The sequence below is a fragment of the Macaca thibetana genome, chromosome 1 (genome assembly GCF_024542745.1).
Source record: "Macaca thibetana thibetana isolate TM-01 chromosome 1, ASM2454274v1, whole genome shotgun sequence".
NCBI classification, from domain to species: Eukaryota; Metazoa; Chordata; class Mammalia; order Primates; family Cercopithecidae; genus Macaca; species Macaca thibetana.
Window position 1 is genome coordinate 122,156,151 of NC_065578.1, and position 25,526 is coordinate 122,181,676.

The following is a 25,526-nucleotide window of genomic DNA, read 5'->3' on the forward strand; positions in this document are numbered from 1 at the left end:
TAGTATTTGTTGAAAATTGCTTTGTGGCCTAATTCACACTTAATTTTTCTAACATTGCATGTGTGTTTGGAAAGCATATGAATTTTCTTTCTAAAGGAGAGCATCCCACAAGATCAAGCCTATTAATTGTGTCATTCAAATATTTTCTACCATGACTAGTGTTTGACAGTTTCTGATGGAGATGTGATACCATTTCCTACTCTTTTAGACATATGAAGCAAAGATGGCAGTGTTTGGGCAGTGCAGTCTTTCAGCGCCTCCTGGCTGTGGATGGCAATAAGGGAGGGAAGATAATTAATTATATTCGGAAGCATTATATCCGTATCCATGACTGTAAAATTCATGCTACGTACGGCATAGAAACACTTGCCTTCCAGTCTTAGATAAGTTCTGGAGGGGGGAAAAGCACTATTGTCTCTTCTCCTTCTTGGTCTCCTAAGAGCCCCATTTTTATTTAGCCAAACCAACTGCCTCTGGAGAAAAGAAAAGTAGTTGAAACATTTTTGGTTATGTGTAGAGGTGTACGTCAAAAGGAAGAACTCATTGACTTGGAGCTTGTTTTGCTGGTGGTATCATTGATCTTACATATGTGAGTATTCATATCAATGTAGTGGGATGTTTATATCTGGATGTTTGCCCTTCTGTGTGTTTGTCTTAGGATGTGTGGTCCTGTTAACAAATTTGTCAAGAGTTGGAGTGTATTTGTTTTATATTGCTGTGTAACAAGTTTAGCAGCTTGCAACAACATACATTTATGATCTTCCTGTTTCCAGGGGTCAGGACTCCCATCACAGCTTAGCTGAGTGCTCTGCTGAGGGTCTTCCAAGGCTGTAGTCAGGGTGTTGACTTTGCTGTGTTTCTTTTTTCAGCTCTTCTACGCTCACAAGGTCACTGGCAGAATTCAGTTCTTTGTGGTTCTAGGACTGAGGTTCCTACTTTCTTGCTGCACGTCAGTAGGGGGCCACTCTCAGCTCCTAGAGGCCCTTGACTTGTGGTGCTCTCATAGGTCCTCTCCTGGCATGGCAGCTTACTTCTTCAAGTTCAGCAGGAGACCTTCTCCATCCAGACTGCTAAGATAGAGTCTTACATAATGTAGCAATCCCAAGAGTGACATTTCATCACCCTTGTCATATTCTCAAGGGGATTATACAAGGGAGTGGGTCATTGGGATCATTTTAGAATTCTGTCTACCATGCTGTATGAACTGTTTTTGTTTCAATCAACTTCTGAGATCTGGAAAGGGAAGATAAGAAAGGGCCGTGTGCACAGTTGCCAGTAAAGATTGCTTTTCTTTCCACCGAAGCTAAAGATATTTGAGGAACTGGATATAGGCCTGAGATTTAGCAGAGCTCTGAGGCTGGATGTTGCAAGGAGAAGAAACAGAAAGCCCACAGGGCCAAGCTTGGGCCTCCTTGTACCTCCTCCACTGTATACATACATTTTGGGTTCACTTTTTTCAGACTGGCTACTACTGCAGGTATCCAGCAGAGTCTTCACAGAAGGAGAACCTCTGGCCTTGAGGTGTCATGCATGGAAGGATAAGCTGGTGTACAATGTGCTTTACTATCAAAATGGCAAAGCCTTTAAGTTTTTCTACCGGAATTCTAAACTCACCATTCTGAAAACCAACATAAGTCACAACGGCGCCTACCACTGCTCAGGCATGGGAAAGCATCGCTACACATCAGCAGGAGTATCTGTCACTGTGAAAGGTATCGTATAGGAACAGTCATAGAACTGATAGTCCCTCCCCCTGAGGGACCATCATAAATAATCTAAACTCCTCACTTTAATCTACAAGCGAAGAAACGGGGCTCCAGAGAAGTCAACTGCCTTACTAAAGGCCACACCATGACCAGTAGCTGGAACCAGAACTGAGGTCTCTGGGTCCCAGTCCATTACTCTTTCCGGTGTACCGCAGCCCCCATCAATAATCACAGGAGCTAATGTCAGTGTCAGGGCATAATGGTGGTCCATTTCATCCATCTTATTTTAGTTGTAAGGAATAGAGACTCACTCTAGGTAGCTAGGAGAGTTAGAAAATAATGCCATGGAATCTCATGAAAGCTCCATAGAAAGAGAAACCTGGAAAACATGAGGAACAGGTTATACTGTCCATCTACCTCTCAGGGACAAAGCGGCCTCGGTGGCACCACTTCTTCCTGAGCATCTGCAAGCTAAGCAGTTTGCATATGGCCTTGCTCTGACCCTTTCACAGCCTTTCCTCCTAATACAATCACTAGCAATTTTCTCTGTCTGAAAAAAAAGAAGTTCACTCCTGTGGGAAAGAAATTATTGTTCCAGATTATCCTTCTAAGTCAGGAACACAAGTAATGAGTCACTGAAATGGCAAATGTGTGAGTCAGGGTCCACTCCTAGTTGACCACTGCCAGAAGGGCACGGTTATCTACCAGATGACATAGCCATTCAGGGAAGGATGGACCATGTAGAGCAGGGGTTCTCAACCCTTACTGGTCCGTGGCCTATTAGGAACTGGGCTGCCCAGCAGGAGATGAGCTTCCTCATGAGCCAGCAGTACAGCCTGAGCTCCTCCTCCTGTCCAATCAGTGGTGGTATTAGATTCTCATAGAAACATGAACCCTATTGTGAACTGCGCATGCCTGATGATCTGAGGTGGAATAGTTTCCTTCCAAAACCATCCCCACCCCAGCCCCCGGCTGTGGAAAAATTGCCTTGCACAAAACCCAGCCCTAGTGCCAAAAAGGTTGGGGACCACTGGTGTAGAGGTATCCTCGGTAGGACTGAGCAAGCTGGCAACCCTAATTATGTCTATTAGGACACCCCAAGAATGGCTTTCTGCTGGAAGTAAGAAGGGTTAATGCCTTATGGATGCATTTTCTAGGGCCAGGTTTCCCAAGGGGGTAAAGCATGTGTCTTTTGTGAAAAGGACCTGGATGCTAAACAGGTAACCCTGTCCCCCATCAACTTTCTCCTTAGAGCTATTTCCAGCTCCAGTGCTGAATGCATCCGTGACATCCCCGCTCCTGGAGGGGAATCTGGTCACCCTGAGCTGTGAAACAAAGTTGCTTCTGCAGAGGCCTGGTTTGCAGCTTTACTTCTCCTTCTACATGGGCAGCAAGACCCTGCGAGGCAGGAACACGTCCTCTGAATACCAAATACTAACTGCTAGAAGAGAAGACTCTGGGTTTTACTGGTGCGAGGCCACCACAGAAGACGGAAATGTCCTTAAGCGCAGCCCTGAGTTGGAGCTTCAAGTGCTTGGTGAGTGAGAATGATGAGAGGCCACTAGCGCAGGAGAAGGGACTCCCTTATCTCCCATGGGACTGAGGTTTGTTCAAGGGTTTCATGGCCCAAAGAGGAGGGGTAAGTCTCTTCAGGAAAAGCCCACAAGCAGACCTTTCCTTCCTTGATTCAGAACATCACTCTTCTCCTCGCAAAGTTTATTAAATTTCCTTTCCTTTCTTTTTCTTTTTCCTTTGCCTTTCCGTCCTCCATTTCTTTCCTTCATTTTCTCCTCTGTCCTTCTTTTCTTCTCCTTCTTTATTTTATTTTCCCCTCCCTCCCACTCTTTCCGCCACCCCATAACCCCCCTTCTCACTCTCTCTTCCTGCTTCCCTGTCTCCCTCCCCCTCACCAACAATCTCACCAACAATTTATCAAGTTCCTCCTATCTATTTTCGTAGGTCTGGAGATATAAAAATGTTTGAGCATAGTTTTTGCTTCAAGGAGCTCACAAGGTGGATTTATCAGACACTGATTTTGTAAACTGCAAATCACCACCTCCCCAAGTGTCTCTATGTAACTGAGGCAGAGGGATTGTGAGCTCCAGAACAAAGGCTACTTGGGGGTGAAAAAAGTTAATCTTCAACCCAAATTCATTTCAAGTATTAAATGGCATAGAGATACCAGTTGTTTCTGGAACTAGGGAGTAAGTCCACTGACAGGGCCCAGCGATTAAGCTCTTCCAAGGAGCCTGTCCCCATCTATACACCATATAGCCAGTTAGAGCTACTGCCAGTTCCTTCCTGCTCCCTAAAATGATCAGTGCCTCCTTGAGGACAGGCACATCAGGTCTCAGTCAACCTTCCCCTCCAAACATAATTCAGCCAGACCCCTCTGGTCTCTAAATAGTATCTCTTCTCTTTGTCTTTTTCTGTTTCAGGCCTCCAGTTACCAACTCCTGTCTGGCTTCATGTCCTTTTCTATCTGGTAGTGGGAATAATGTTTTTAGTGAACACTGTTCTCTGGGTGACAATACGTAAAGAACTGAAAAGAAAGAAAAAGTGGAATTTAGAAATCTCTTTGGATTCTGCTCATGAGAAGAAGGTAACTTCCAGCCTTCAAGAAGACAGACATTTAGAAGAAGAGCTGAAGAGTCAGGAACAAGAATAAAGAACAGCTGCAGGAAGGGGTGCACCGGAAGGAGCCTGAGGAGGCCAAGTAGCAGCAGCTCAGTGGGTGGCCATCGATCTGGACCGTCCCCTGCCCACTTCCTCCCTGTGAGCACTGCACACAAACATCCAAAAGTTCAACAACACCAGAACTATGTGTCTCATGGCATATAACTCTTAAATAAAGCAAATAAATGAACTGACTTCAACTGGGATACATTTGGAAATTTGGTCATCAAAGATGACTTTAAATGAGGCCTACTCTAAACAAATCTTGAAAAACTTACAAATCAAGCCTAGCCTGATAATAATCCTATTACATAGTTTGAAAAATAGTACTTCATTTCTCAGAACAAGGTAAAAAGGTGAGTGGGTGCATATGTACAGAAGATTAAGATAGAGAAAGAGACAAAATGAGAGAGAGGGAGACAAAGAGACACACACACAGCCAGGAGTGGGCAGATTTCAGGGAGACAAGAGGGAATAGTATAGACGATAAGGAAGGAGATAGAACTTACAAATGACTCCTAAGGGACTGTGAGACTGAGAGGGCTCACGCCTCTGTGTTCAGGACACTTAGTTCATGGCTTTTCTCTTTGACTTTACTAAAAGAGAATGTCCCCATGTATGTTCTAGGCATACAAGGGGGTAACTCATGATGACAGATGGATATATTATTCTTGCCCTCTCTTTTGAGGCTTTCTCATAACCCCTGTATTTCTAGAGACAACAGAAATGCTGCCAGTCCTAGGCCCTTGTCCTGTAGGAAGGCAGAATGTAACTGTTCTTTTTGTTTAACAATTAAGTCCAAATCTCCAAGTGCGGCACTGCAAGGAGAAACTTCAAGTAGGTAGAAGCGGCGATACCACAGAGTCCAGACCTTGCCTCCAGAGGTTTGCTTTACCTTCCTGATTTTCTGGTTGATTACTAACTAGCTTCAGGATACGCTGCTCACACTTGGGCTGTAATTTGGAGACAAAATATTTTCCTGCCACTCTGTAACATAGCTGAGATAAAAACTGAACTATGTAAATGACTCTACTAAAAGTTTAGGGAAAAAACAGGAGGAGTATGACACACGTAGCAACTTGATTCTAGATTATTTGACCCGTAAATGATGGGTTGGAGCGTCGCGCACCGAGCGTGTCCCACGGCAGGGCGCTTGCGCCGCACTGTGGCCGCCTGTGCATATTGCAGCCTCCGCCCCCATCTGAGGGCCCCAGCCGCCGGCGCCCGGGAACCCAGCGGCGGCGAAAGCTGTTGGGCTCGCGCTTCTCCGCAGCTCCGCCCTCACCAAAACCCAGTGAGAAATTATTTGCATTCCTGGAGGCTGCAGAAGCGACAAATGAGCTCTAGGAGTCGGTGGGTGGGAGCAGCGGCAGGCGGATGGAAGAGAGCAAGGGGTCGGCCGTTCGTGTCTGATTCGCCCGAGTCAAGGGGCAGTCCCCCAAAATCCCAACGTCATTGTTTCTTCTGGGCCGGCAGATGTGAAAATCCGGCGGCAGGATGCAAGTTCCGTAGTCCGCGAGGGCCCGCGGCCTCCCCAGGCGCGTAGCTTTGAGTCGCTCCCACCCCGCCCCGGGCCCTGCCTGCTCTCGGGCCCCGGTACGGCGCCACCTGGCGGCGTCTATGGAGGTTGCAGCTGCCGTCTGTGGAGGTTGCAGCTGCCGCCAAGCCTTGGTTCTGCTGCGGGCCTGAGGTGCGCCAGGCCGAGCCTCCGCGAAGAGTAGGACTGATAGATCACAGGAAGCGGGAGGACGGCGCTGGGTTCCCAGCAGCCGTCCCAGCTTCTTGGACTGGCGCTAGAGCGGCCAGAGGCGGCGGCGGTAGGGAGAGAGCGGGTGAGGAGTGCGAACGGCCGCCCGCCTCCCCGTCCAGCTCGGAGGACCTCCCAGCTGGTTCCCTCGCGGTCAGAAGCAGGAAGGGAGCTGGCTGGCTCCGCGGGATCAGCAAGCCCGCAGGCAAGAAGGTTCCAGGCTCCGCAGGGGCCAACCCACATGGACTCGGAAACCGCCGAGCTTCACCCACAAGGGTCCACGGCCCATCCTATCACGGATGAAAAGATTACAGGACTGACAATGAGGCCCTGGAGGGATCTGATGCATCTGGTGGGGAGGAGGGTGGGTCGGACTTTTGGGGGATCGCAGGGTGGAAGAATGTCTTTCTTCTCCCTGGGACCTACCGAGGCTTCACCTGTGAGGGTCTTGGGCCCATCCTTCAATCCGAGGGCTTCCAAGTCAAAGCACAACTCCCCAGAGTGGACAGGCGGAGTAGAACCGGCATTAGGTTGGGAGGGTGGGTCGTTGTGGGTCGTTAGCGGTCGTTCCTCACCTTCCAGGCTCGGTATGGAGACCCCTAAATTCATTGTAGGACCACAAGAGCTTCTGTAAGAGTCCGGGCCGTTTCAGAACACTCAGAGGGTCCTAACCTGAGAAGTAATCCCCAAAGCAGACCAACCCGGTTTGGGGTAAAACAGGAATAGCTTGGTCCATTCTGGATCTTTCCTAGCTAAATGCCTTCAGGATTTAGGAATCTTTTCCTAGGAGGGCCAAGGATTAGCTAGACCTGCCCAGCGATTCCAGCCCTGAGAACCAGACAGAATGGAGGCATAGCTGACAGCTGGCTGGGAGGGGGCTGACGGTCCTCACTGCCACCAGGCTTAGTTGAGACAGATCCCCCAAGCTGTAGAGAAGACAACAGAAGCAAGGAGACCAGTTAGGAATCTAGGTGAGAGGCAGTGGCAGCCTGGACTAACATGGTAACAGTGGAGCTATTGAGAGTGGTCACATTTGGAAGATGTTTTGTAGGAAGAGTCAACAAAGTTTCTTATTGATTAGATGTAGGGAATGTGAGAAAGAGAATGGGAGGGAAAACACCTAGATTTGGGGCCAAAGCAATAAATAGTCCATTGACAGAATTGAGAAAGCAAGTTGGAGGAGGGGAACAGGGTAGCAAGAAGCAAAAGTTTCATATTGGACATGTTAAGATTCCTATTTGACATTTAAGTGTAACTATTGAAAAAGCAAGGGATATATGAAGAATCCTGGACTAGAGATACAAATTTGCCAATCATCATATAGATGTGGTATTTAGAGTCAGAGGACTAGAAAGGACAATGTGAGGGGGAAGTACAGATAGAAAAAGGTCTAAGCCTGAACCGTGAAACATGCCACATTTTAGAGGTTGCGTAGAAGAGGTGACAGCAGAGGATACTGATAAGGAGTAGCCAGTGAGGTAGGAGGAAAAACAGAGAAGAAAATGCCTCAAGAAAGAGAGATCAACTATGTCAAATTCTCCTGAGAAAACGATTGGATTTGGAGTGGGACTGCACTAAATCTGTAGATCTTTTGGGGGCGGGAGGGAGAGGGTTAGGGAGGATTGATATCATTCCAACATTGACTTTCCAATCCATGAACTCTCCATTTATTTATTTATGTCACTGTTACTGTCTCACAACAATATTGTAATATTCTCTCTAGATGTGTTAGATGTATTCTTAGGTCCTTCATTTTTGTGTCATTGTAAATGGTATTGTTAGAATCTTCAGAAGTAATTATTGGCCACATGCGTGTAATCCTAGCACTTTGGGAGGCGGAGGCAGGCAGACGCTTGAGTCAGGTGTTGGAGACCAGCCTGGGCAACATGGCAAACCCCATCTCTACAAAAAATGCAAAAATTAGCCAGTGGCACACGCCTGTAGTCCCAGCGACTCGGGAGACTGAGGTAGGGGGATCAATTGAGCCCAGGAGGTGGAGGCTGCAGTAAGCCAAGATTGCACCACTGCACTTCAGCCTGGGTGGCAGAGGGAAATCCTGTCTCAAATAATAATAATAAAAATTGATTATTACCAGTCTCATAGCTGAGGTAGAAATTTTTTTAAAAAAATAAGTAAGTACTGCATTTATTCACTCCAAGAAAAGTAAAAGCTAAGGCCCAGAATGTGGCAAGTCAAGGGTTAAAAGAAGAGAACAAGTTTTCCTCTGCCTAGCAAGCTCACTTCAAGGACAATTATAAGATAACGCTGTCCGAATAGCCAAGGCCAAAGGAATAGGCTCCAGACACCTCTCCCTTCCAGAGCAAGGTTGAAGGAAAAAAAAGAGAAAGACAGATTCTTTTACTGTTACTCTTTCCCCAGGCTTCTTAAACATTATTATTTACAAATGTCTGTATTTAGCCAGTTTTTGTTTTTCTTTCAATGCAACTACAGGGTCACCAGCTATGCAAGGTCCCAAGTTATGTTATGCTATAGATTACATAACCTGTCACTGTATGATTAACTGCTTTTGTTTTGCTTCTGTAAGGCCGCTTCTAAAAACCCCACTCTGTCTTTGTCCAATGCTCAGCTTTTTAGATGCAAATCTAAAAACTGAAAGACCAAATATAAAAACTGAAAGACCTTAAGACACATATATCTTAAGCTTGGCAATGGAAAGCAGGATGTCACACACACACAAAGCTAGTAATGTGAAAATCTGGTCTTGCATAAGGTCTTTTAGGTTTAGACTTCTTTGTTAATGCACATTGGCAGGAAAATGGGAACCAATAAAATTGTTTGCTGTCCTTCTCCCTCTATTCTCCACTTCTGGTTTTGTTTCTCAATGTGGGGTCAAAACTTCCAAAGGGTAAGAAGCTCATTTTTCTGCCTTTCCCCTTCATCTCCCTATCGCACTAGGTACATACTACTCCTTAACACTTAGAGAAGATAAAAAAAGAATACATTGCGGAGAGGGAGCATATGTGAAAGTAAAAGATTCCCAGACATAAAATGGGAGTTAATGGAGAAAGAAAATCTCTAAGGAAGACTGGAAATAATTGGGTTAGGGATTCTCGAGAAGTAAACTAAATTCCCCAAATGTGGTATTCTCTGAGAAGATAATTTAATTTTGAAGAAGAAATGGCATGCTATCCAGTGAAACAGCGGTCCTCTGGAGCCTGGCTGTGACTTCAAGGCCCACTTCTGGAAGGTCAGAAAAAGACCTCAAAGAGGAGAAATGGGCATTTACGTAGGTTTATAAGTACCATCTTTATTTTAGAAAATAATCATTTTCTACCTTGAATTCTAGTTTATTGTGACGAAAGATTGTAAAATTTCGGGACATGACTGAATTGAAATCTTGGTCCTGCACTTCTATAGCTCCTTGAATTGCAATTTCTTATCCCAATTATTTTATCCTTTCATTCTACTATGAAATCTATATCATGGCACATAATAGTCAACTTTATTATTTTAATTTACCGAATGCTTATTTACCTTTCATGGGTTATTTCATTTAGCCTTCATAATATCTGTTGTCATTGCCTCACACTCAGTAGGTGGCTTTTAATACTATTCTATTATTTTGATCAATTTGTATGATATGAATGTTCTCTCCTCAGTGTTTGGTAATGCTGCCTGGGCTTGCTTTTGTTTGTTTTTTGAGACAGAGTCTTGTTGTGTCACCCAGGCTGGAGTACAGTGGCGCAATCTCAGCTCACTGCAATCTCTGCCTCCTGGGTTCAAGTGATTCTCCTGCCTCAGACTGCCAAGTAGCCAGGATTATAGGCACACGCCACCACACCTGACTAATTTTTGTATTTTTAGTAGAGACGAAGTTTCACCATGTTGGCTAGGCTGGTCTCAAACTCCTGACCTCAAGTGATCCACCCACCTCGCTCTCCCAAAGTGCTGGGATTACAGGTGTTGAGGTGCCACACCCAGCCTTGGTACTATTTTTAAGGATATGTATATCTGATTTTTTTTCTGTTTATCTTATAGTTATTCTTTATTCAGGTATTTTACTTTTCTTAGCTCAACTTTGGTAATGTGTATGGAAAAGTCACCATTTTGTCTACAATTGCAAATATATTTATATCAAAAATACACATCACTTTAGTATCTTCTATATCTAATATTACTTATGTGCTTTTTCAATAGTAAGCTTATGGAAGGATTAACTCTAATTTTCTTTTCAGAGAACAGCCTTTGGTTTTATAAATTCCATTTTGGTGGAATAGGAAGGTATGATCTGTTTCATTGACTATGCTTTCATCTTAGTTTGTTCCTTCTACTTTACACAGGTTTTTGTTGTGTTCCTTTATTAGTGTTTGAGTTAAAAACTTAATGCTCTCTCTGTTGCTCAGGCTGGAGTGCAGTGGCATGATCTCAACTCACTGTAACCTCCGCCTCCCAGGCTCAACGATCCTCCTGTCTCAGCCTCCCTAGTAGCTGGGACTATAGCCATGCACCAGCACATCCAGCTAATTTTTGTATCTATTGGAGACACAGGGTCCTGCCATGTTGTCCAGGCTGGTCTCCAACTCCTGAGGCAATAATTGGGAGTCCAAGGCGATCTGCCCACCAATTATTTTCTCTTAAATGCATTTTAAAGCTACGAATTTTCTCCTGACTGCTTCACATAGGTTTTAATATTATTTGCCATGAAATATATTCCACAGTGGAATGACAGATAATTGGGATAAGAAATAGCAATTCAATGAGTTATTTAAATATAGGGCTAAGATTTGAATTCTAGCTTACTGGGACCAAAGCTTGTGAAGTCTCAGGGTATGGTTGAATTATAGTGCTCTTGTTATTTCTAAAGAGTGTGTAATTTTTATTCTGATATCCCTTTTAACCCATGTGCTTTTTCCTAAGAGTACATCTTAAGGAGGGCATGTTTGATTATTTTATTGTTTTATAATCAGTTAACTATGCCCTGGTCCTATATGGTTTCAGCTTTTCAACACTTGAGACTTAATTTGCCATCTCACTTATGGTCAATTTTTGTCAATAGTCCATGTGAATCTGAAAATAAGGTAACTTTCCTATTTTGAATATAAGATGGCATAGGCATAATTATAGTTATGATTAATCTTATTAACCATGTTCTTCAAATTCTCCATATCCTCAATAAGTTTCAATCAACTGGATCTGTCAATTCCTAAGAAAGGTGTATTAAACTTATCACTGTGATTGTTGACTTACATGCACATATGTGTGTATCCTTGTTAAATGCAAATAATTCATGGTCATTCCTTAATGGAGCACTACCTTTATGAATATGAGATACCCTTCTAGTACCATATATAAATGTATTTTTAAACTTTTTTTTTTTGAGACAGGAACTTGCTCTGTCACCCAGGCCAGAGTGCAAAGGTGCAATCATAGCTAACTGCAGCCTCGACCACCTAGGCTCAAGCAATCCTCCTCCTTCAGCCTCCTAAGTAGCTGGGACTACAGGTGCATGTAACCATGCCTGGCTAATATTTTTACTTTTTATAGAGACAGGGGTCTTGTTTTGTTGCCCAGGCTGATCTCGAACTCTTGGCTTCAAATGATCCTCCTGCCTCAGCCTCCCAAAGTGCCAGGATTATGTGTGACCCACCATGTAAGCCCATATTTTTCTAACTTCTACAGTAATAGTATCTGTATCCTATTTATTTATAACATAAATCTTACTTAGCCTGTTTTACTTCTCTTCACTCTTGCTCTCCCTACCTCCCTCCTATATCACCTGGAATTGGAATTCCAGGTTTTCTTTTTAACTTTCTAGAACCTAAATTCACTTTGTTTAGCAATATCTTTTACCAAATACATTACCACCGTTGCTTCTGTTATCTCACATCTTCCCTTATGATTTTTTAAATTATTGCTGGAATAGAATTCTGAAAAGTCACCCACACTTAAGTGATAGTTTAATTGAATTCAAAATTGTTTTCCCTCGATTTTAAAAAATAATGCTTCGTGTCTTCTTATATCCAGTGGAGCCCAAATGAGAAGTTGGATGTAAATTTAACTTCCATTTCTTCATAAGCATTTTCCCTGAATATGTTTAGAAATTTCTCTTTGTTCTCAAATTTTGTCACTGTGAATCTAGGTGAGAGTCCTTCTCATCCTGTATGCTCAGAATTTAATAGGACCTTGCAGTCGAAGGATGTATGTATGCATTTAGATCCTGTGAAATATCCTTTTCTCATGACTGTGGTTGCATACTACACAATAGTAGGTTGTACACTACACATTGGCAAATCTTATTATTCAAATGGCATCCCCTGAAATTGTGCAGTGCACAATCAGCAAATCTTATTTGGTAGATCTGTATTTTATTTCTTACATGTTCTCAATTCTCCCCTCCTCTCTAACTCCTCATCCTACTAGATGAGTTTAGAACATCTGGATCTATTTTTCATATCATTTAACTTTTCTTTCATTTCTGCATGCATCTTTTTATATGGTTTTGTGGAGGAATTTCTGGCTTATCTTGATCATTGTGAGTGGGGAGAAACTCAAACTATGTGTTTCCTGTGCTTTCACACCACAACACTCAACACAGAAGACTGACCAAATGTGACGGGGGGGGGTGGGTGGGGAAAGGGTCTCCACACAGCAAGCAAGCAGTCAGTTCTGCAGTGGACAGCAGCTGAGTATAACTCCAATTCAATTTTTACACTATTTGTCAGGAGATCCCACAGGTTGAGGGCTGAGTCTACCAGACTGCCCCCACTTTAAATGCCAGTTGCAAGTCTGGGCCTCCAGAACTTCTGACCAACTATTTCCAGGTTGGGATTCCCATGGCTTCCTCGTTTGCATTGGATTAATTTGCTAGAGCAGCTCCTGAAATTCAGAGAAACACTTGTGTTTACTGATTTATAACAAAAAATACAGATGAAAAGATGCATAAGGGCTCAGCCTCCCAAAGTGCCAGGATTACATGTGTGACCCACATGGGGGAAGGAGCATGGAGCTTCCGTGCACCCTCACTGGGTGCGCCGCCCTTCAGGAACCTCTACATGTTCAGCTATCCAGAAGCTCTCCAAGCCCTGTCCCTTTGGGTCTTTACAGAGGCTCCGTTACATAGGCATCACTGATTAAACCATTGGCCATTGGTGATCAGCTTAACCTTCAGCCCCTCTCCCGTCCCAGGAAGTTGGAGGTGGGCTGAAAGTCCAAACTCTCTAATCCTCCCTTGTTCTTTCTGGTCACCAACCCCCATCCTGAAGCTACCCAGGGGCTGCCAGACATCAGTCAACTCATTAATAAACAAAAAGACATCACTTTAGTGTTTCTAAGGATTTTAGGAGTTGTATGTCAGGAAATGGGGTTGAAGACCAAATATATATTTCATAATAGCACAATCTTTCAGCTTATTTATGTTCTCTTGGCTATATCTATCCTGTTCTGGATTTATCCCTTGTTGAATTTTTACATAAATAACAAAATTTTAAATTTCCAAGGCGTGGGAGCGCCCAGTTACTTGGTACATTTTCCTGCCTCCTTGAATCAAATGACCACACTCATTGCTGGTGTCAAAGATGTCAGTCACCAGCCAGGCATGGTGATTCACACCTGTAATCCCAGCACTTTGGGAGGCCAAGGTGGGTGGATCCCTTGAGCCCAGGAGTTTGAGACCAGCCTGGGCAAAATGGTGAAACCCTGTCTCTACAAAAAATACAAAAATTAGCTGGTTGTGGTGGTGCATGCCTGTGGTCCCAACTACTCAGGAGGCTGAGGTGGGAGGAGAGCTTGAGCCCAGGAGGTTGGGGCTGCAGTAAGCTGAGATCGTGCCACTGCACTCCAGCGTGGGCAATAGAACAAAACCCGGTCTCTACAAAACAAATAAAAAGACTTCAGTCACCAAGGTAGGAGACGGGCAGATACTCCTACTGAAGTACCTGAACTGTCATCCTGTCAGCTGCCCCAAGACCAACTTTTGTCTCCTGGTTCCAAAACATGTGGATCATTTTTTGGTCCACTCCTGTCTTCTGCAGAAGTCCTCCTTGGCACTCTTCACTGTTACCCCATCTGCCATCTTCGTCCATTTTTTATCATTTCTAGGAATTTGGGGTAGAATATGAGAAGAAAGCAACATATCTTCAGTACACAATCTTGAATCCGTAGCTATTTTTCACCTGTGCATTAGAGACGGGAAACTTGCAGAGCCCTCGACAGGACTTCCCTACAACCATCAACTAATATTTATTGAATTGGTTATTAGTAGGAAACATTAAGCAATTATCCTTCATAAAAACATTATGAAGTAAGCATTACTATATTCCCAGTTTTAAGATGAGAAAACACAGATTAAAAACACCCTAAAGAGCAGAGCCAGGTTACACACCACGTGGTCCGTCTCAGGAGCCTGCACTCTTTACTAATACACTATACGATGGCATATCCGGATGATTTTGGGAACACATTATACTTCTAACCTGCCAGGAGGGCCAAATATATTTACTTTGTCATCTCTGTGCTGTAAGGGGCCACATTTCTACCCATCAACTCAATCTACATTACTCAAGCCTGCTTGTAATTCATATGATATTTCCTTATGCCAGGAACAATAGTCACAGTTCTGTTTTGCTACTCTTTTATCTTTGTGACTCAAATTCCCCCCTCCCCACTATAAATGATTTGCACATACTAGTCTAGAAAGATTTATCTAATATGCCACTTTCCCCCACAGACACATCTCCACAATCATAAACACCATGAAATAAACTTCTCTTAGACAAATGAAAAATTTTCTTACTTTTTTTCTCCAGGCTAAGGATCAGAATTCAAGTTTTACTTGGTTAACTCTCCAGCTAATCCGAAAGCTGTCTTCTTCTCTATAGATGCTTGCTCTTTCAGGGGGGCAGGTGGGAGTTAATTTCCATTACCTAATTCCTTGATACTAATGTGAAAAAATTATGAAAATCAGAGGTCAAACACTTAAAAAGATCCAGGAAAAATCTCCTACAAAGACACTTAAATAAGCAAAATCATCAAATTTTCATAATGCGACAGGGAGAAGATTGAAGAAACCAAAAAAAGCAAGTATGTTCCTTTGCTGGAACTAATCCTATGGCTGATATATACATGTAAGTTAATCAGCATACCTTTCTCCTGCTCATTATTCTACATATATAATATGGGTCTTAAGTAACTAAATATTCCAAACTAGATGAAATATAGTTCCAGAGAGAAATTATAAGTAGTTTAAGACTTAACCCTTTGTATTAATCAGAGTTCTCCAGAGGGATAAAACTAATAGGGGAGACATATACCTATATCTATAGATGATAATAGATTAGATATAGATATATTAAAGGGAGTTTATTAAGGAGAATTGGCTCACATGATTACAAGGCAAAGTCCCACAGTGGGCCGTCTGCAAGCTGAGGAAGAAGCCAGTAGTGGCTCAGTCTGAGTCCAAAAGCCTCAAGAGTGGGGAAGCCCACAGTGCAGACTTCAGTCTGTGGCTGAAAGCCCAAAAGCCTCAGGCCAGCCACTGGTGTTAAGTCCAAGAGTCCAAAGAACCTGGAGTCTCATGTCCAAAGGCAGGAGGAATGGATGGAGGCATCCAGCACAGGAGAGAAATGAAAGCCAGAAGACTCTGCAAGCCAGCTTAGCCCACTTCTTTCTCCTGCTTTGTTCTAGCCACCCTGGCAGCCAACTGGATGGTCCCAACCCACATTGAGGGTGAGTCGTCTTCTCCCAGTCCACTGACTCAAATGTTAATCTCCTCTGGCAACACCCTCTCAGACACACCCAGAAACAATACTTAGCTATCTAGGCATCCTTTAATCCTATCAAATTTATACCTAATATTAACCATCACATCCTAGAATTTAGAATTTTCTTAAGAACACTGAATGACCCTTGCCTAGGGTTGTATCTGTGCTGTGGCTGAAGTCTGTTTTAGACTCCCTCCTGGCCTAAAGAATTTTCCTTCAATGCATTGAAAAATGTTAATCCCACAAACTAGAAACCAAGACTTTTGCAAAATCAAAACATCATTGAGAAGGCGGGTGTGAGGAAATCAAGCCTTTATCTTTAGATATATTCTATTCCTAGGTGTTAAAAACACTAATATTAAAAAGTGGTATGGATCTCCACCTACCCTCTGGTAATTTGCAGTTATTGCCCTTTGATCATGTAAAGCAACTGAGATCATTTGCTCCTGACTTCACGTCACTAATCTGTATCCTTCATTTTTTGCTCCAAGTGTTGCTTCTTCTGAGTGCCGAGTGCTGCCCAGTACCTAGATTGATCTCTCTCTCTCTCTCTCTCTGTCTCTCAGTATCCAACCAATCCCAAGCTGTATTACCTCTTTACCATCTTTGGGAAAGTGGACCAGTATCCAGGCTTGGATAAGCCAAGGAAAAATACTAAGGAACTGCTTAAAGCTCTAGTAGTTCTTCTACTTTGCTGTTTTTGGCTTTGGCCATCTAAAGCAAAGTTCCTTGGACTGGTTGACAGTGAGATACTCTCTAGATTCTTGTGTCTTTTTAGTAGGACCACCTAAAATGTGTCATCCATTGTGTAACGAGTTCTTGACCAAAGAAAAGAAATCTGAAGGTCTTCAGACTCTGTCATCTTCCTTGTTTGCCACTCTTTGGATTGTAATTTGAAGAGAAAAAATCTTGTTTTCTTGCAAAAATGTTGGATGCTGAGTAGTTGGCAAGAACAGTAACTTCAGCTAGAAAATGCTGGAAACAATTTAACAAGCAGAAATGATTAACTCAGAAATCATCGACAGAACTCCACCAACCCCATTTTTAAATTTGTTTAAACATTTCCCAAATTATTTGCACATTCTTCTTTTGGCTGTAAGACATTATTTTCTCTATGCTAGCTAATAGTTTTCCAGATAATTTCTATTCCCTTGACTTGTTCTTATGTTAAATCCTCAAAATTAAGGGCTTTCCGCTCAAAAATCAGAAATAGGAAAGAAGTGTTTAATGAAATGATTTCATTTTTTTCTGAAAGTATTGATGTGAAGTATTAAAAGCATCATCTGATAGAAAAAGAAGGTACTTGCCAAATATTATATCGGCCTTTATAGAGCACTAGTTTAACAGACACTAGTAACTCAAAGTCTTTTGTTTCCTAATTTATTCTTTTCCTAATAGGCCACGTAGCAGACACTGAAGGTTCTACGTAACAAAGGTCCTACAAGTAAATTGTGAAAATGCCTTACTGGATGGTGTTTCTAGAATACAGAAGGTCTTATTTCCTTAATGCAAGATGCCTAGGGAAGTCACTCTCAAGTCACCAGAAATCTACTAAAGCACCACTTGCTGGAAAATGGAATGTGCTTTGGAAGTACAACAGTGCTCTTGCAAGCGCCTTCCTAACCATAACAATAATAAGAGCAACACTGATCAAATATGTACCATGTTTCAGCCACTGTACTAAGTGCTTTGGGTACATTACCTCATTTAATCTTCATATCAAGCCTAGAAGATAGTTTCCACTATTTTTCCCATTTTACAGGGGAATAACTTGAGGATCAATTTGCTGTAAGGAAGTTTATTTATCACAAGTAGTAAAGAAACTTTTCCAAGGTCATACAGTCCTTACGTGGGGAAGCTATACTCAAAGCTGATGTTCATCACCACTACAAGATAGTGCCTACTCAGCAAGAACTACTCTAACAGTGCTAAGAGGAGAAATGGGCAAGGTGGTAAGAGCCAGAATATCTGTTGTTGATGTGGCAGATTCAGCTCTGAACTTATGACCCTAAAATGATCTCCAACCTCAGCTGCCTGAGATGCCTTCAGCATGATATGTGATCATGTGAAAGCTATGTTATATGTATTATTTTTACTACCTCTTCTGCATCCAGATAGGTAGATTGTTTTTTTCCTCTAGAAAAAAAAAAAAAAAAAAAAAAAAAAAAAAAACAGAAAAGAACTAAGACAAAAAAACAGGGAGATCTTAGCAGAACCAAGGCAGATTAGATTATATTAGCCTTGAAAACGGTGATAGCAATCAGTGATGTTGAACCTGAAATAATTTAAATAATTATCAGCAACTTACCAGAGCTACGTTAGTGGACCACTGGGATCTCTCTTATTTGGGTCTCAGTCTTCCATAAAGTGAAGGGACTATAATTGTCCATCTTCAAGGTTCCTTCTAATTGTGACTCAGGTATAACCCCTTGACTCTTTTAGGAGATTTCTGGCAGTTAATGTCAATACTACCCTTCATATTGCCTCTGAGTTAGCTTAGGTAAGGTCCTTAAATACCCAATGACTTATACTCTGAGGCTTCTAACCTGGTATGTGGACCTTGGTGGTTGCAACTTCACCCAAATCCTCATTCTGTGTTGTGCTGTCCCTAATTTAGAGGGCAAAAGATTTCAAACTCAATTGTTTCTTGTTAAATTCAACTCTTGGAGCTCCACCTGTCATAAATACAACCCCATTTCCCATGTACTCAATTACTTCTGTTTCTCGAATCCATCATTCATCCCAGATATTTAGTGCCTAATGTATTTCAGATATAGTTCTACATAATAGGGATAGAGCAGTGTATGAAACAAAGTACCTACCTTCGTAGGACTTATTCTGAGGAGGTAGGAGGGGAGACAAATGATGTATTACTCAGATATAGTCTAAGTTATTATAACAAATAAGTCTTTTAAAACAGTGGCTTGAATAAGATACAAGTTTATTTATCTCTAATGTAACAGTCCAGGGCTAACAAAGCAGTTCTGCCATCCTCATCGCAGGGCTTCTGCCTCTCGGTCCAAAGTAGTTGCCCCAATTCCTGCCATCACATCTGCACCCCAGCCAGTGCAGAGGGTAAGAGGGCAAGGGCAACATATACATATTCTTTTTTACGGCACAAACTAGAAGTAATATATACAACTTCCATTCACATCTCATTGGCCCCAAACTTTGAACAAACCCAGATGCAAGAGAAGCTGGTAAATTAGCCTTTAATTGAGAAGCCATGCGCCCAGAAAGCAGGGAGTTAAAGTATACAAGGAAAGATCATTTTTATGGATATCAGTCTCATTCAGAAATAAACAAGTAAATAAATACATTAGTATTCAGATGGCATATGGGGAAAAATTAAGAAAGTTATGAGAGGCCGGGCACAGTGGCTAACACCTATAATCCCAGCACGTTGGGAGGTCAAGGGGGGTGGATCACAAGGTCAGGAGATCGAGACCATCCTGACTAACACAGTGAAACCCCATCTCTACTAAAAATACAAAAAATTATCCGGGTCTGGTGGCAAACACCTGTAGTCCCAGCTGCTCGGGAGCGGAGGTTGCAGTGAGCTGAGATTGCACCACTGCACTCCAGCCTGGGCAAGAGTGAGACTCCATCTCAGAAAAAAAAAAAAAAAAAAAAAAAAGTTATGAGATAAGGAATACCAACAACTGAGGAAAGAAGAGGAGGGGGCTTGTTATCTTACCTAAGATGTTCAGGGAAGACCTCAATGATAGTTGGTAAGGTAACTTCTGGGAAGAGCCTTTTGAGAAAAGGAAATAGCAAGTGCAAACATCCTGAGATAGAAGGGCCTTGATGTATTCAAGGAAGTACAAAGAGAAAATTATGATGAAATGGAGCAAACTAGGGAGTAGTAAGAGAGAAGGTCAGAGAAGTGAATGTGGGCCTTGATGCTGAAGCCATCGGAGGGTTTTCTGTTGGGGAGGAGTAAGGGAATGATATGATCTGACTTATGTTTCAAAAAGTGTACTCTAGCTGCTTTGTGGGAAATACAGGAGGGAGAGAGCAGAATCAAGGAGGCCATTTAAAAAGCCACTGCAAATATTCGACATGTGGAAGCTTGGAGCAGGGAAACAGTGGTGAAGGTGGTGAGATGTGGTTAGACACTGGACATATTTTGAGTCAAGAGGATTTTCTGATAAATTGCATATGGAAAATAAGAAAAAGCTTATTCACTCACCACTCTAATAGTCACACCAGTCTATAATCCCAGCACTTCGGGAAGCCAAGGCAGGTGGATCACTTGAGCCCATGAGTTCAAGACCAACCTGGGCAACATAATGAGACCCCATCTCTACCAAAAAACTCTAAAAATTAGCCAGGCATGGTGGCATGCACCTGTAGTCCCAGCTACTCAGGAAGCTGAGGTGGAATGATCACCTGAGCCTGGGAGGTCAAGGCTGCAATGAACTGTAATCATGCCACTGCACTCCAGACTGGGTGACAGAGCAAGACCCTGTCTGGAAGAAAAAAAAAAGGGGCGGGCATGGTGGTTCACACCTATAATCCCAGCACTTTGGGAGGCAGAGGCAGGCAGATCACCTGAGATTGGGAGTTCGAGACCAGCCTGGCCAAAATGTGAAACCCCACTTCTACAAAAATATAAAAATTAGCTGGGCATGATGGCTGCCATGTGTAATCCCAGCTACTCGGGGGGTTGAGGCAGGAGAATCACTTGAACCCGAGAGACAAAGGATGCAGTGAGCCAAGATTATGTCACTGTACTCCAGCCTGGGTGACAGAGTGAGACTCCATCTCAAAAAAAAGAAGGAAGAGGGAGAGAGAGAGAAAAGAAATAATAATCACACCCCAAGAAAAGACAGCCTCAAGAAAATCAAGCTACGACCATGGTGAACAATGCTCCAAGGGTTTTGTGATGCTGTAAGCTGAGTATGATGGGCATAAATTGTTTTGCACTCTGCAGGTAGGAAGGTGGGATAGCCAAAGCTGTTCAATATAATATTAAAAAATAAAATCTCGATTGAAGTAAAATAAAAGTTATCTTAAGAGATGTATTAAAGTAAATGGAAATGTTACAACCTGGATGATGGGGTAAGGAATTAATAACCTCTAATCACAGAATAAAAATGGAATGATTGAGAATTCCATCTACCCAAATCAGACAACTAAAAAGTTGAAAGAGGTTACAGTAAAAATTGGGTAAAACTAAATCTTAAAAAAAAAAAAAAATTCCAGAGGATACGTGATATACTTGTCACAAAGAAAATTCCAGTTGAATCTTATGGACTTGAGGAATGGATACCTTTGTGTCTCCATCACTTAGCACAATAACTGGTACCATGTAAGTTCTCACAGAATTTTCCTGAACTCTCCAACCAGAGGCAACCTTTCACTCTCAATTCACATAACATTTCCCTCTTACTCCTCTTTTGGGAATAACACATCTTGCTTTAATTGTATTTATCTTTATGCCAGTTTAATTCTCTCTTTTAAATTCATTTACATCTTTGTATCCTCTAGCTCATTATTTTTTCAAAATAAAATGGATTCAAATAAAAAATTATTAAAGAGGTAAAGTAAAAGAAGATATTACAACCTGGCTGAGGGGCAAAAATTATATGTTCAACGTATATTTGATAATACATACTGAGAAAACACAGCCTACTTTTACTTTTCAAAAGTTTGTTCATGTTGACATTGTGGGACCTAGAAGATTTTTATCAAGTTTTCTATTTTTGCCAAGTCATATGATCGGTTACAGTTCAGCTGGAGTTAACCAAATGTAGAAAAAAAAAACAAAAACTTCCATAATATCTAGTAATTCTCCAAAACAAGCTTGTTTTTTCCTTGTTGAACACTGACATTCTTTGATAACTCTATCCCACAGAGGTCATGTACTTATTTCCCATATGTTGTCCTATGCTTAAATTCCAAATTCAGTTGCATTGACTTTTAGAACAGCTTTAGGAACTGCACCTAGTTTTAAAATACGTTATTTGTCTACAAATTATGACAAAAGATTAAACTGTCATCTTTGTAGGTTTCTACACATACTCCAACTCATTCACTAATCCTTGAAAAGATTATGTAACCAATCTCAATGCCCTGACCCAGGTCAAGCCCATTTCTACATGTGCAGTGTTCTCTGGATCTGATATTTAAAGCCCCTTATCCTGATACTACATACCTTTTTTGTCTTCTGGAATGTGCCTCTCTTCTCATCCTTTTTCAAGGCACTAGAAAAGCAGACCATTTCTCCAGCACCTCAAACCACGGTGAGAAAGCTCCACTCGAATCTCATCATTTTGGCTACGTAGATACACTGGCTCAAGGGAAGATGCCAAGTGTAGTACTCTACCATTCTGAGAATTTTTGAATCTGTAACAGTTGTGTCAACTGGGCAAATAATTATGAAGGGCAATAATCAAGAGTATCCATGCTGGCCGGGCACAGTGGCTCATGCCTGTAATCCCAGCACTTTGGGAGGATGAGGTGGGCAGATCACGACCGTGGTCAGGAGATCAAGACCATCCTGGCTAACATAGTGAAACCCCGTCTCTACTAAAAATACAAAAACAAAATTAGCCGGGCATGGTGGTGGGCACCTGTAGTCCCAGATACTCGGGAGGCTGAGGCGGGAGAATGGCGGGAACCCAGGAGGCAGAGCTTGCAGTGAGCTGAGATCATCCACTGCGCTGCACTCCAGCTGGGGCGACAGAGTAAGACTCCATCTCAAAAAAAAAAAAAAAGTATCCATGCTAAAGAAGAAAAAAGTTAGAAAAAAGGTAGAGAAAAATATTTACTGGAGTATTTGAACCCACCACTCTCAGATCAATTTTCTAGTGTTCTGTTGACTGAGCAACCAGTCAACAAACTTTCACTGAGAAGCTATTTTATAGTAGGCATTGGGATAGCCTTTGTGGACTACCAAGCAGCATATGTCTCTAACAGAAGACAAACAAGAAAATGTAAAAACAAGAAAAAGAAATTGAGGAATAAGGCTACAGTTTACAAAGCTACACAATTGTTCATTGTGCAAGGAGTGAGGCCTTAAGAAAAGACTTCCCTGTGAACTACAATGAGATGAAAAGGTTTCTCAGAGTGAGATTTGAACAAGAGTTTAAAGAACTGACAGACTGATAATAAGTTTCAAGTAGTCTAGAGGACTGAGTACTAAAACTCAGAACAATGTAATAAAAGCACAGAAGAGAAAGTTAGGATGTTTTACATGACGGTAGAACATTTAGGCTAAGCTGGAGGACTTGGGAGAACAAGTGAAGAGGGTAAGTTTTGGTTAAATAATAGGTGGCCTTTAGTTTCAGGATGAGGATTTGGAAGTTAATCTTTTGGTCAATGGGTAATAAATGATGGTATTTGTGTAGTTGAGCCAGTTGACAATGCTTTAACAACTTCAAAAGGCCCTGAAAGACATGGTCCTAATCCATAGGAAAAAATGAACTCCTGACTTCAGGACCCTAAGCTAGGAGGAGATTGGATAGACTCTCTTATGGCCCAACTGTATAGAAAATAGACCACTTCGGCCATCTCACTTATTGAGTAACCTTTCCTACCAGAAAATGTGCTATATATTATTTATTTTCTTTCAATGGAAATTTTGGATTCTCAGTTATCTTTCCCTGACCTCTTGTCTGGTGATCAGAAAAAGATGACTAAACTGGGAATCTTAATTTTCTAGTGGAAAAAAAATCATGTATACCACATTTTATATAACTTTTAATTGGGTGTAAATTTGAACTCCAACATCATAAAAATTATTAGTAAAATTCATTTTAAGCACAAAGTTGTTAATTCCCCCAAGATTTATCAAGAATGGCTTAATTTCAAAGGCTGTCGAGTTAATTATAAACTAAGATTTTCCAGTTGCACCAAGGGCATATTTTATTTGGCAAAAGAAGCATCCACTGGCTTTTGTCAGGATGAGTTATACAAGTTTTGAACTGAGAGGTCTTCAGAAATTCATTCCACATATTAACTGTGGCCTTCTCTACACCACAAATTCCCCTCCACTCATCCTCAAATTGTTTCCTTTCTCAGAACATCTGTGACACAAAGACTGCGACACACCCACAGGTCGATTAACCTGAGTACCCAACACCTATTAAAACATCCCCACTCCTGAGAACACTAAAAACTAACCACCTCCTCAGGTCCCACCTCCAGTCTAGCTGAATCAGGAAACCTCAGGATAAGCACCTGGAAGCGGGTTTAACAAGCGCAAAGGTGATTCTTATAATTGGGAAAGTTTGTTACAGAACCAAGACACGGTCCTTGCCCTGGAGGAGGTATTTTCTTGTGGAGAAGGACCTGTAAACAGCCTATAAGTGCTCAGCTTTCACCAAGAACAAAAACATGGACTGGTAGGGTTAAGGAAAAGTTTGATTGATATGAGGATTAAATCCTGAAGATTAGGGATGTCTTTGGGCGCTGGGGTCTCTCAATCACCAAAGATCAACATTATAGGCTAGGTAGCTTTGTCCCCCCAGACTGTCCTGTGCCTTATGCTTAGCACTCCCGGCCTCTGCCCATTGGATACTTGTAGCACCCCACCTGACAACCCAAAACATCTGTAGATATTGCCAAATACTCCACAGGGGGTGGGGGAGGTGGCAATATATCTCCCTGATTGAAGTCACTGGAATGGAAGTTAGGGGAGGATGGCTAAGTCAGGACCTGCAAAAAGGCTAAGGGACGAAAGCACATGGCTATATTCAACAAAGTTTGTGACAGACGCCTCTAGATATATGGTTAAGGAAAACAGATTAAAACACTAAGAAATAGAAAGAGGTTGGACTGAGGGTTTCTCATCTGTATAGGAAATCTCATCTCGTTCATTACTTTCAGAAACGAAAAGGAAAACGACTTTCGAGATACAGGTTAAAGGTTGAAGGGGTGGGAAACCACCCCCCGTGCCTCCCTCCCTCCCTCCCTCCAAAACATCCCAGAACGATAGTCAAACCTTTCTAATCTCTTAGTACAGGTAACTAGCAACTCAGTGTAAGACTGGGCGAGGATGACGGAGGGCCACCTCATTTCAGGATTACAAGAAACTCCTTAGTCCTAAACCCGAATGCATCCGTGACCATGGTCACAATCCCCACCTGACCAAAAGCTATCCAACGCTCTGACAAGTGTTTACAGCTGCTATCTCGATTACTGAAGTGGCTCTGAAAAGAGCCTTTGGGGTAAGGTGGTTGATCTATTGCGTCCCTTGCACACCCTTACTTCGAGCTGGTGTACTTGGTGACCGCCTTGGTGCCCTCGGACACGGCGTGCTTGGCCAGCTCGCCGGGCAGCAGCAGGCGCACGGCCGTCTGGATCTCGCGGGACGTGATGGTGGAGCGCTTGTTGTAGTGCGCCAGGCGGGACGCCTCTCCTGCGATGCGCTCGAAGATGTCGTTGACGAAGGAGTTCATGATGCCCATGGCCTTGGACGAGATGCCGGTGTCGGGGTGGACCTGCTTCAGCACCTTGTACACGTAAACGGAGTAGCTCTCCTTGCGGCTGCGCTTGCGCTTCTTGCCGTCCTTCTTCTGCACTTTCGTAACAGCCTTTTTGGAGCCCTTCTTGGGAGCAGGAGCGGATTTTGCTGGATCCGGCATTTTTGCGCGAAAAATGCAACAGAGACTGAAAGAAGTAATTCCCGACTACCACAAAAAGGGCTGGTTACGCGCTACTTATAGAGCT

The 25,526-nt window shown here is 42.5% G+C and overlaps 3 protein-coding genes across 5 annotated transcripts in view; 1 reads left to right on the top strand and 2 right to left on the bottom strand.

Moving 5' to 3' along the window:
• Window positions 1–4,588, top strand: part of FCGR1A (Fc gamma receptor Ia) — a 37,285-nt gene extending 32,697 nt beyond the window's left edge. Inside the window, 4 exon segments of the mRNA XM_050750742.1 lie at window positions 1,461–1,712; window positions 2,959–3,243; window positions 4,145–4,371; window positions 4,373–4,588. Coding sequence (XP_050606699.1) covers window positions 1,461–1,712; window positions 2,959–3,243; window positions 4,145–4,371; window positions 4,373–4,426 — 818 coding nt within the window. The 3' untranslated portion in view covers window positions 4,427–4,588.
• LOC126932605 (histone H2B type 2-F) overlaps window positions 1–25,509 on the bottom strand; it is a 58,076-nt gene extending 32,567 nt beyond the window's left edge. For 2 of the 3 annotated variants that reach the window (XM_050751668.1, XM_050751650.1), the window contains exon 1: window positions 25,065–25,509. In XM_050751668.1, the coding sequence (XP_050607625.1) occupies window positions 25,065–25,441 (377 nt within the window). In that variant the 5' untranslated portion in view covers window positions 25,442–25,509. Of the gene's footprint in view, window positions 1–15,432; window positions 16,824–25,064 lie in introns of those variants that run through there. The other variant, XM_050751660.1, reaches the window with a different exon arrangement.
• Window positions 4,689–6,738, bottom strand: LOC126951355 (uncharacterized). Its single transcript, XM_050785408.1, is given in 5 exon segments — window positions 4,689–5,664; window positions 5,666–5,778; window positions 5,780–6,175; window positions 6,371–6,478; window positions 6,556–6,738. Coding segments are annotated over 5 exon segments (1,050 nt in total). The 3' UTR covers window positions 4,689–5,414.
• Window positions 25,510–25,526: the final 17 nt, after the last annotated feature.